Source organism: Onthophagus taurus, chromosome 6, assembly GCF_036711975.1.
Source record: "Onthophagus taurus isolate NC chromosome 6, IU_Otau_3.0, whole genome shotgun sequence".
Lineage (NCBI taxonomy): Eukaryota > Metazoa > Arthropoda > Insecta > Coleoptera > Scarabaeidae > Onthophagus > Onthophagus taurus.
The window spans coordinates 14985396-14998093 of NC_091971.1; the positions used below are offsets into that span (position 1 = coordinate 14985396).

At 32.4% G+C, this 12698-nt stretch overlaps 1 protein-coding gene and 1 long non-coding RNA gene across 3 annotated transcripts in view; one reads left to right on the plus strand and one right to left on the minus strand.

The window, feature by feature from the left end:
* Positions 1-10096, minus strand: part of LOC111414696 (TLD domain-containing protein mustard) — a 66288-nt gene extending 56192 nt beyond the window's left edge. The window contains exons 1-2 of one of the 2 annotated variants that reach the window (XM_071196696.1): positions 9716-10096; positions 6256-6427 (exon numbers count right to left, since the gene is read on the minus strand). In XM_071196696.1, coding sequence (XP_071052797.1) covers positions 6256-6374 — 119 coding nt within the window. In that variant the 5' untranslated portion in view covers positions 6375-6427; positions 9716-10096. The remainder of the gene's footprint in view (positions 1-6255; positions 6428-9715) is intronic. The other variant, XM_071196698.1, reaches the window with a different exon arrangement.
* Positions 8858-9357, plus strand: LOC139429926 (uncharacterized). The gene is made up of 2 exons (XR_011640522.1): positions 8858-8961; positions 9023-9357. It is a non-coding gene; the product is annotated as an uncharacterized lncRNA (long non-coding RNA).
* Positions 10097-12698: the final 2602 nt, after the last annotated feature.

The window sequence follows — 12698 nt, forward strand, 5'->3', positions numbered from 1 at the left end:
GGTTCGAACCGGTCGCCGTTTTCTATCTGGGGCAAGGACGTCGCCGATGCGGCCCAAATAATCGAACGAGAAGGCGGCCGTCGAAGCCCCTTCAAAGTCCCCCTCACTATGTGCATTTAACGCGTAGGCGTATACAAATCCAAACGTATATATCCATACTTCAAAAAAACGTGACTAAACTCACGTAAACAAATCTTGTCATCTTTTTATAATATTACTTTTCATAAAGACGATGAGTTTAAAAATTTCCAACGTTACTCATTCTTAAACGGTTTCTGTAAAAAAAAATCACCTTATTTCTTAATTTCTTTTTCTTTATTTGAAAAGATGAAGATAAACTGTTACATAAACAAGGATTGATTATTGTTCTTTCGGGGCCAATGCCGACATCATTATATACATTACACACACAAACGTAGCTGATGTGATAATGTATGCAATCTGAGAATCAGGATAAAAATGTCTATGGAGCTTGTCAACGTTATTATCTCAACCCGGGTCAGTCCAATGTCAACGCAAGAACTTGAACGAACGTTGCCGCTTGGATTTGTTGACCTCAAACTCGTGTTTAAACGCATTGTTCGATGTGACGCGTTGATGTCGCGAATCAGGGCCAGGAGAGAAATAAAGACACAATAAAGAATGAGCGGGCAGACAACATTGCGAAAATAAATCAACTGTTCGTTCGATTAAATAACTTCTTTGAACTGATCGAATTGGGTACCTGCACACCGGGGTAAAAATAAAACGGTTGAAGTTATGTAAAATTGATACCATATCGTTCGGAACGGGGACAACTTTCTATTGAAACCCATAAAAGTTTACGCGCTATGCCTTTGTAGCTACTATTTAGTACGGTTTGCGTTACGTGTAATTCATTGTAACGAATGGTAATGGATTAAAGGAAAAAAGAAGAATGAGTGTTGAACAACAAAAAAACAAAGTTTTGCTTGATGTATACATCTTTTAAGAAATTCATAATAAAAGAATTCTTTTTATTCTACATCATTATCAAATTGACTCAAATTGACAAATTTAATAAATTTTTCAATTATACACTGTAATATATTGGTAAACCGACTGGAGGACTTTCATATTAGCAAATACATAGACTCAATTCTAACCATACCATTCTAAAACAACACATAAAATAGACAATAATAATATTAAATTACTTCATCATCGCTATAGTAAAGGTATTGGTAAAGAAGATTGATCTTCTCGAGTATGTAGAAACTTAAAATTATGAAGATTACAATAATAACAACCATGAGTTTGACTTCGGATATTTATTTATTTGGCGAGTATTTGCAGCTTTTTTTATTGCCGCTTCTTGCATCACAACCGCCAGCGGTCCTTATCATTCCAATCATCTTCACTCAGTCCTTTCCTCTTCATCTCCACATCAGGATATCGATGTGTGATCTATTTTTCCTAGACCTACCTCTTTTGTTTCTTTCTGCTGGCACTCAGTTTCAAACCTTAAATGGGATTTACTCATTCGGCGTAGATGTCCATACCATTTTAGTTGCTTTTCATTTATAGTGTCTGTTATTGAGTTTTGTTCTTATTTCACTCACCCACACTTCTGACCCATACGTCATTAATGGTTCTATAATAGCCCTAAAAATATTTTTCTTTGTAACGTTAGGTTGTTATTCCACAGAATCGAATGCATTGCCTTTATCGCTTTTTTCCTCTGCCATCTTTCCTCATTACATCTTTGTTGTCCTTTCCGTCTTCGTTTATTGGTCTACATGTTTTATTATGCCGGTCTCCAATTTATTGTATGTCCTTTCCCGTTCCCCCAATTACCATATATTGGATCTTAGCTTTGTTCATTTCTAACCCTCATTCATTGTATTCCTCTTCTAGTTTATTTAACATATACCTCATATCCTCTTCGTCCCAGAGGACGAAGAGGATATGAGGATATACACACCAACAGCATGGTGTGTATGTGGCCGTCTCCTACCCATATTCCCATCGGGTTGCATTTCCTTTTCCAATGATTTAGGGCTGAGTAGATATAGATCTTGAATATTGTGGAAGAGAGGCAGCACCCCTGTTTGACAGCTTTTGTAGGAGAGAAAGCATCAGTTGTGAGTTGTGAGTTATCCCTGTATAACGCTTTCACAGCATGCATGTAAGTTCTGTTGATGCCTTTTGACGCTTCTTCTCAACTAGGTGTCTAAGCGTCAATAAAATATCTACGCAAGATCTTCCAGGTCTGAAACTACTTTGTTCCTCTTCCTCCCTAATTTCCCCTTCTATCCTAGCGTTCAGGACTCTTCCATATAACCTTCCAAGTGATGACGTTATACTTAACCCTCTATATTTCCCGCACTCTTTCCTATTTGCTTTCTTGTATATGGAGATTATTTGGGACTTTTTCCAATCTTTCCACTAGATTATTATCTCCTCTAAGACATTTGTTAAATATCGTGCATATTATTTCCAGGACTTTCATAGTAGCATGTTTGATTAACTCTATAGGCGGATGTTCAGGCCCGGGAGCCTTGTTATTTTTAATTTTTTGCAGAACGAGCTCGACTTCTTCTAGCGTTATATCCTCTATCTCGCTATCATCGATTTCTTACTCAGCTAGGCGTGTGTCTATATATTCCTCACGCTGCTCTGTAAACACTCCAGTAGTCGCACCTCCGGTTACTACAAGAGTGGGCGCATGTCATCTCTTAGATGACTTTTCAATGCATGCAAAATATATCTATATTTTTCTATGATGCAAAAGTATTAACAGGTTAGTCCAAGCAGACTGTCTACGTCATCTCTTAGATGACTTTTCAATGCATGCAATATATTTTTCTATGATGCAAAAGTATTAACAGGTTAGTCCAGGCAGACTGTCTACGTCATCTCTTGGATGACAAGCGACTATTGGAGTGTTAATAGATATTTGTAGTACTTTTCCCACGTTTCGGTGTTTAAGGAATTTATTTTTTTCTTCTCACTTGGGTTTTTTCTTAGATTATTGACAGTATTCCAGACTTCCCTAGCTGTCGACCCTCCTATTTTAGAGTTTATGTTTGCGCATTTCATGTTCCATGCTTCATTTTTTAGTTTTTTTATTTCTTTTTTGGGTGTATATCTATATCTGTTGCATTGCATCGTTCGTGTCCAGCCATTTAAAGTATAATTTCTTTTTCTCCTGTCACAATTCTGTGAGCTCATCCTTCCACCAGTTATTTCTTGGTGTAGCTTTCCTTTTCACCTAATGCTTCTGTGGCAACTTCATGCATTTTGTCTTTTAGTTCCTCGTAGATTTCTTCTGCCATGACAGTAATTTCTCACTCCAACTTCTGTGCCAATCGTAGTATGTAGAGGAAGCTTGAAATACTTCGGATATAACGGACAAAATATATTCAAGTCATACTATTAATATTATCTACTCTAAAAGTAAAACTAACACTAGTCCTAAAACTGTAATAGAAACATTCGGGTTTAGCCGTCTTAAGAGACACATGGCTAAACCCGAATCATTCTAATTATAATGTCTAGTGTTAGTTCTAGTTTTAGTTGTTATTCAGCGTCTTTGTTATTTACTAAAAAACTGTTTATCATAACAGATTTATTAAATCCGTTTTATTTAAAAGATGGTGTCATTTTAATTGTTTTGTAGATCATGAAATTAACACGAATAAAAGTGTGTTATCAGAGAATTTCGAAACGACCGACCATAAATAAATCTCAACATGAAAGGTGTCGTAAATCGGGCCGAGTCTCGAGTGTCCGGGACAAACAGTGTTTTCTGGTTGAAAACGGGGTTAACGCGAACGGTAGTAAAGCTTGTTGCTTCTTGCCAGAAGACGTTTTGATTACCCGAAGCTGAGTTTGGTTGGCTTCCGGCCAAAAATGCGATAATTTCGACGAATGGAATCGATTATCAACGCCACTTTTGTTATTTCTCTCGATCGTCGATTAACATCAAAAGTCTAAATCGTAATAAGCCGAGGTGGATTTTCTTTGAGGTATCCAAAGGATTGGATTTATTTACGTCCCTTAAGAAAATACACAGAGCACTTCGTGCGTTTTCTTTTCAAGCTATTGATTTTCGAAATTTCTCCGTTTCGAAAATAGATTTTAGTGTTAGTCGTAAAGATTGGCGAATTTTCAGAAATTACTTTGCGCCAAAATTTATCTTTACATTTAAAATTTAAAACCATCATAAATTATAATTTAAAAATCGCTATAACTTTTATCCTGTACATTAAGTTGCATAACCTGTAGAGAAATTAAAAGTGATTTATTGACATTTTCAATACAATGAAAACACAAAACACCAAAAATAATTAAGAGGACAAGGAATTTTTGAGTGAGATGTTTTTTTTTGCAGTTGTTCGCCGCCAAATTAAACAACAAAAGGCGTCGTGTATTGGTTAAAAAACTGTCAAGAAAATGATTTACTATCGACCTGTTTGCCCTCGTCGTTTCGTTACTCTTTCATAAATCGCGAAGTCGCAATAAATCCGCGTAACCTTTAACAAATAAGTAGGGCACAGACCAAACTGAGTGACTGTCGCAAAAAGATAAGAAATCAGTCACTTCTTGAACTGCTTCTTGTGTAAAATGAGTATTTTGCTGATTATCTGCTTCGAGTTATCATAAAAGTAATTTAATGGTCTACACTCAACATATTTTTGGGTATTTGGATGTGTAACAAAAATGTCTAGAATTTTAATTAAATAAATTCTAATTCATTGAAAATTTTTAACTTTGTATTTAGGTGAAATATCACTTGAAATTGTGTGATTGAATGTTTGCGAAAATTTGCAAACACGGTAATTAAAATCTGATTGTTAAGCGATATTATAAAAGAACAATAAAATTGCAAAACAATAATTAAAAAGAAACAAGTACAGTTTGTTTTTTGTCTTTAATACCTATCAAGGTCAAATTCTTAGGGATTCTCATTATTCTTACAAAATTTTTGTTGTTTTTCTAATTTCTGGTAACATTTTTAGTAACTAGATAGTTGAGATTAAAAATTTATCATAATATTCGCGTTTACATTTAAATATATTTGCCATATCCACGATTACATGTACAGTTTTGTCTGATTTATCTGTGATCGTTTGTAGTGAAGACGCTGTAGTCTGCATTATATGAAATAGTTGACAGTCCATGATATTGACCTAAAAGGTCATGACTAAAGAAGCCACTGAATGATGAGATGTAACTTAATCTAAAACATGTATTCCAGTAAATGTAGCAATATCCTTATTGTGGATGGAAAGAGTAATATCCTGCTGGTTAGAAAAAATGTAAGAAATGTGGAAAGCAGAATTATCATCAATGACGGATGATGAACAGAAACATGAAGAACGCTGAATGAAAGCTGATTACAAAATTCATGCATACAATAGAAAATAGAACAGTGTTATAAAATAAGACTCAATTAAATGAGAAACCAGCGTAAATTTTTGAAAAATAGGTTTCTAAAAATCTGTCAAAGGGGTTCTTTTAAGATTTTTGCGTATATTTAAACGTAAAACGCAAAGAAAGGAAAACAATATTTGTTTCATTATGTATTTTTTTTTATAAAATTTTATGTATGATAATGAAAAAAACCAAAGGTAATAAATTGTTAAAATTCATAAATAAATTGTATAACAAACGTTTTAGATTTCTTTAAACTTGCTGCGAAGTTAGATTTTTACGACATTTTTATATACCTACTGCCGTTTGAAGTACACTTATAAAATCGTTTTGTAGTTGTAAAACGAAAAAGGAACATAAGGCGTAACAAATCCAGTATTGTTTTCAATCATTACAGAAACACAAAAAAGACTATTTTAAGAAATTCTTAAAAATAAACAACTAGATTTTTTAAACGTTTTATGTTAACACAAATATTTAATAGAATCCATGTTGCAAGTTTAAAAATTATTAAATTATTAACAAGAAAACATGTTTTTAAAAAACTTTTTTTTTTTTTTATTTTATAAATTTCCTCATCAGCCAAATGATCAAATTTGATATTTTAAAAAACTTTTTCTTCCTTTCCAAAATGTAACATGATATCAGATTTGAGCATTCGGCTGATGATGACCAAATTGTAAAGGTCGAAACCGGTACCGAGGAAATTTATAAAATAAAGCAAGAAAGAAGTTTTTTTTTTTAAATCGTAATTTATTGTTAATAATTTAACAAAATAAATAATCAAAAAAAAGATGTCTTTTTTAGAAAATTTATAAAAAATAAAAATAATAAACTAAAAAAATAAATAAAACTCACACTGCTTGCCAAAGGAGGCCATCTTTTAACAGACTCTTAAAGGTGATACGACCACCGCCACCTAGTGAATTAGAGCGATGCTGCCGTCCGCGGCCTTGCCCACCAGAGTGCGCTGACATTTTCAAAAAGTTTCAGGAAATCGAAAAGCTACAGTTTTAAATTTAAAATAAATCTGAAAAGAAATAAAAATAAACAAAATAAAAACTGGAAAATATAAAAAACATTAAAAAAAAAACAAATAAATAAAATAGATGTGCTTTTAATGGAACGCAGTTAGTGTAAAAAACTGCTTCGCTCGATTTAATGCGACACCGTTAAATATACCGAACGAATCATTGGACGCACATAAATAGATGGATTACGATTAAATAGCGAGCGCATAACAAACATCACCTATAAAAATTCTTTTAAAGATAACTCTACAATGAAATTAATACGAAATGTTAGCAAAAAAAATATAAAAAAAAGATATGAAAGCTCTAATTTCCCGATAAATCAAACATTGCAACTAATTACATGACTCATTCGAACCAATTTAAAAGCAACCATTATTAAACCATGATCAATTAATACCATTCTTTATTTATTATATTTTTGTCCTACTTTTGAAAACGTACTAGCACACAGGTGCACTTCGACAAAAGTAAGTACAAGGTCTAGGGGGCTAAAAATCGATTATTCCGCCAGCGACGATGTGTGTCAAGACGGCTCGGAACAGATCACGAAGAACGATGATTGTGTCTTACCGTCTAGCCCCACTTCACGGACCCCGATCAATCCTCCCGGCAATCCCCTTTTCGCGGTCAAACCAACAAGAGGAAGGAAAACTCGGCGATGGGTTGGGGTGGAAATTGGTGTAAAAATGAAAGGTTTAAAAGTTTAATCAAGGCCACGTTTCCCCGAATCGGACGTTGTCCAATCAATAGGGTTGCGACGAGCTCCCCATTCCAATAACACCCCTGTTGCGTCCTACTTTTAAGAGGAAAACAAAAATGAACAGGTCGTATTCGACTTTTTTTTTAATATCAAAGCCAAACAATTTTTATCAAAAAACCATAAAATATGTTGATGACCTTTTTTATCTTTCAGTTTTATTTTAAAAATATTTAACCACAAAGAATTTATCACTAACTGAGGTATTAACTTGACATTAAAATAAAATATTCTTTATATTATGAGGTATATCAGAAAGATTCATATTCGCTAATTTGGAGATTTTAAGGAAAACAATGTTTTTTAAAATAATATTTATAACATCAGATAGAAACATCATAACAACACAATGAAAAATGAATGAATTTGAAACATAAAATTCGTAAAAATCATAATTTTTACGCTTTTACACAATTTCCCGGCTCATTTCATTTATGCTAGGGACGACAATAACACATTTAGTGCCGTCCAATAGAGATACCATGAGACAAAAGTGCCGAAAAATTCATTGAAGAAGTTTAAGCAAAAGTTTAAACGAAAGAATTTACTAACATTTCTAACATTGCTTTGTATGGATCAAAGATGATGATTGTAGTTTTGTAGCGAACTAAAGAAGCAAATTGACACCGAATTAGCACCCAAGTAAATAACTGGAGCAACAATGAATTCTTGAAGAAGGAAAAAAAGAATAAAGACCGAGACATCAGATAATCTCTTTCTCTAATGGTGTTACAGCCCAAATTAAGCTTTAGCCTCCTTTATCTTTTGCCCCCAACATTACCGGCGATCCTAAGTTGATTTAGCAAGTCGACTTAACCCATACATCGTGTAATCACTTTTTGAATGTTTAGAGTACATCCGGTATGCCGACTTGCTTGATTTTATCCAATCAGTACTAATAAACTCGATTAAAATTATTAATTTAGTATTATTGAACAGCAAAAGATAATACTATCAAACGTGTAAAGGATTTTTGACATGATTAAATACTCCATGCGTTATGTGCGCAAACACATTAGTAAAACGCAATACAATTGATATTAGTTGATGAATTTACTTGAACCATTCGATTTATTGAATGACAACACCGATGTTTTGTGCCGGCACCTCCGCCAAAATTAAAACATGGATAAAAAATATGATAATTTTGTTGTCTTAGCGTTTTAGATCAAAACAAGTAAACAGAAGTCAGCACAATGAATTATTTGGGTAATTTTTATGCCGGTACAGATAAGGCACGATTCTAACATATTTAATCAGTAAATTAAGTGTACATAGCATTCACACGTGCGCATCAACGAAATTTTCCTACAACCACGTGGTTTTTTTCTCTCCCTCGTAGACTATTATGTTTTATTTAGGTCAGCATGATAAAATTATATAACCCAACCAAACAAACGGAGATTTTAAATCCCTCAAGTTATCTAATCCCACAGATTTAGTACTCTTTCAATTATAAATTAAAACTCGAGACAAAATCGACTCTCACTGAATGATACACAATTATTTATTCGATTTTAACTTAAAGTTTGATTGAGTTAAAATGAGACAACATCTTGCACTATTTATACACAAGTTATTTTTAAATGTTGTAATCTTTCTATGAGATAACTCAAAACTTGATCAAACAAACCAAGTTGAGAGAGTAGTTTCAAATAGACTCATTTACTTTAAAAATGATTATTTAAACTTTAAAATTGATTTAATAATGCGAAATATGTTTATTCGCTTGCATTTAATAGATTCCAAAGCGATTAAATCATTTATTGTAATGTAATAAAAGTGTTTTGGTAAGTAAATTGTAAACGTTTTAATCGAACGTTGCAATTTCCAGTGGCCTTATCAAAGAGACGAAAACATAAAAACGCAATAAACACTCACATATACGCAAACATACTATAAAGCGGACAAAATGATATAATACGACTTCTAATCTACATTACGCAACATCGTTCCGATTTAATTAAAGTTTACTACTACGCGATAATTAACAACTCCTCCGATTTACGTATGGAAATGGGGCAACGATTCTAAGAATGTCTCTTTGATGTTATCTATTCTCAGCAAAAAAAAATAGGTCTTCGTTGTAATCGATGGATCAATAAATATTTAAAAAATTAAGAAATTTTGTATAAAAATGTTGTTAAATAATTAAAACACGTGGAACTACTTGGGTATTGTTTTTTGTTATCAGACGGCATATTTATCTTTATAAATCGTTTAGGTAGCTAAAAAAAAATATTGCAATAATTAAATGTTCAATAAATAAATTGAAAAAAGATTTTAAGTTGGCAACAAAAATATTAAACGTCAAATAGAAACAAGGGTGAGTTTTTGACAGATGACATCCCCTCCCCTTCGTTGACCTTGACCCGAACAGCTGAATATTGAAGATAACCATAAAAGAAAACAATACAAATCTTAAAAAAATTATTTAAAATCTTTAAATGATTAATAAATAAATATTGTATTTTATAACAAAAAAATATCTTAAAAATATAAGATTAATATAAATTGATTTACTTACATCGTTCTGATGGTTTCGATTTCTTCTTTTAACCGGACATGCCACGTTCAGAAACTAAATAAATTTATTAAATAAACGTCTAAACACTATCACGTATCGATGTAAATTAAACGTTATTTTTTATGTTGCAAATCGAACGAACCGCGCCGCACTTTACCCGTTTTTTTTGACAGTCAAAAAGTGATTACATTCACAATCGGAAATAACCGAATCCTCTTGGTGTTCGGTTAATCGGCAAACGACGTGTCAATAAAAAAAACGGTTTTTATCAGATCATTTTCACACTAACCGATTTGAACCGGACGCAATAGTATTCTGTTTCGCACGCACCGCGTAAATTCCAATCGATATTTGAATACTCTCTTCCCCCAAAACGTACACAGAAACCGCTTTCGTCTTTAACAGACTACGATTCAGCCGCATGATTGGCTCTTAACTGACGCGTGCGCACATAAAAATTTAACGTGAAATACGGATTAATTAGAAATCCATATCAATTTGTTGGTGTTTATTTTCTTTTTTTCATTATAAAACGGAATTTCCTTTTTAAAAGTTCCGTTAGGATACTGTATCATTAAAATTTTAATATAAAAATCAATGATTTGACTTTTGTTGCTAACTTCATTGTAGATTAATTTTATTTTAGGTTAATTTCAACACTTAGGAGATTGTTTAAAATTGGTTATTATTTATCTTTAAAATTAACGTTTAATTAGCAGAGTCAATGTTCTTATGTCCTTTGGAACTGAATAGTTGATATAGTGACGATTGTATTAGTTAAGTTATAAGACTTTCTATTCAATAGTTTTCAAAGCCGAACCATAAAATATAATGAAGTTATTAGGCCCACTTGAACTGTCATATATGGTTGTTGTTAAAAGGCAAATAATAAATTAAGAATATGTTTGGGTCCACAAAATCAAATAATGAAGCCATAATACAAGAGAATTATCAATTAGCTACGGATCCCAAATACTACAATTTTCTCTACATTGGATGCTAGTCAGGGATTTTATCAAATTAAGTATCGAAAGTCAATTAATCACAACATTTAATGCAGGAAGATATTGTTGCAAAAGAGTTTCTTTTGGACTTTGTTCAGCACCCGAAGTATTTCATAAATCATTTCAAGAGCTATTTGGTGACTTACCAGGGGTTGAAATTTACATTGACAATATTATAGTTTGGGGAACCAACAATGAAGAACATTTTAAAAGATTAAAAGCGTTATTTGAAAAAGCTAAATCATTAAAAGTTAGATTTAGTAGATGTGCAAGTTTGGGGTGAAAGAGGTAAAGAATGTGGGACATAGAGGTGTTACTGATACTTGTACCTGTTACTTAGGAACAGTTATTTGTATGTTGTTCCTTGGAAGTAACTAAATTTAACAAATAATAGTACAGGTACAAAATACTAGTTTTGTAAACGTTATGGAATCATCTCTATGTTAATTATTATTTGGTATGGGTAGGAACAACAAAGATTTGAAGTATTTTTCATAACAACTGACTGTTAAGTTTGTTATCCAGTAATAATTATTAATTAACTAAATAATTTTAGTTTAATTTAATAATACTATAAGAATTAAACAAGGATTTTATTTAAACTTTAGAAAAACAAACTTTACATCTATTTGGAATTAAAAAAGACTCAGAATAATAGTATAAAAACATAGCCATAAAAATTTGGCTCTTCTTTATATCTAAAAAAAAGTTTGTTTCAATTTAAAGTTTTTATTAGAAATAATTATAACCTTTGAATTTCCATTAAAGCTCGAGAATTCGCAGTTATTCTGGTTTTGTGGTTGATCTTTTAACTTCTTTGTCTATTTTAAATGATATGGACAATCATAGTTTGTACAGTTAGTAATGCCGTCCTTTGTAGGAGCAATAATAGGAGTACTTTCATCAGTTGATTTCATCACAAAGTGATTTTGTTCCACAAAAATACTAATTTATAACATCTCTAATGGGACATGTGCTTAGTGATCAGACCAATCAAAAGTGCAAGCTATTATGAAGATGTCAACACCAACCAAGAAAAAGGACTTACAATCATTTTTGGGTTTAGTGACTAAGTTTATATATTAAACCCCGAATGGAGAGGTATTATCTCCAAATTATACTACAAATTACAATACTTGAGTCTTATTTTTGACAACACCCAACTTCCTAAAACTCATCCAAAGATCACGAGATGATCGTTCCTGAAACAATGTGTTTAAGAACGCCCGTTTCTCTCTTAGAATGGCCGAGTTAGTGTAATTGCGTAGTTGTTTATAATACTGGAAGTGAGTGGGACACCTGCTCTGGCGGAATCTACTATAAGCCTGATCACGAAATCTTATAAGGAGCTTGATGTTATCAGTCACTCAAGGACAATAATTTTTATGGATGGAAACAGTACGCAAGGGCGCATGACGATCAAACAGATTATGAATTGAATCAACAAAAAAAGCCACCTTATCATTAATATCCTGAAATTGGAGTATCCGGCACCAAGGTACTGATAACAAATCAGCAAAAAAAATATTAGAATTAAGGTGTTTGAAATCACGAAATGTTAGTTTCGGGTATAAATTTTTAAATGTTTCATGCATCCCGAGATCAACGAACACCAAATTATGATCTGCGATATCATGAATAGGTTGAACACCACTATTTTCAACAATTGCATCCTCAAAAACTATAACATGATCTATTAATTATTAATTTTATTGCATTATTTTCTTAAAACTAAAGCAAATGCTCAAATTGTTTTCCGTCGGCACTAATACCAGTTCTGCATCGTCGCAGAAAAGATCTTTTTACTATAATAGTTGTGCAAATCTCTTTGCGTTTATTCTGTTGCTGTATAAATATTGTGGCGCAGTTCGGCAATATTTTCAATCGGTTTTTAATACATTTTTTCTTTTATGCAATACTAGTAAGAAAGAAAATCAAGGGGATTTAGGCCCTGAGAATGAGGAGGCCACGTAATCGAA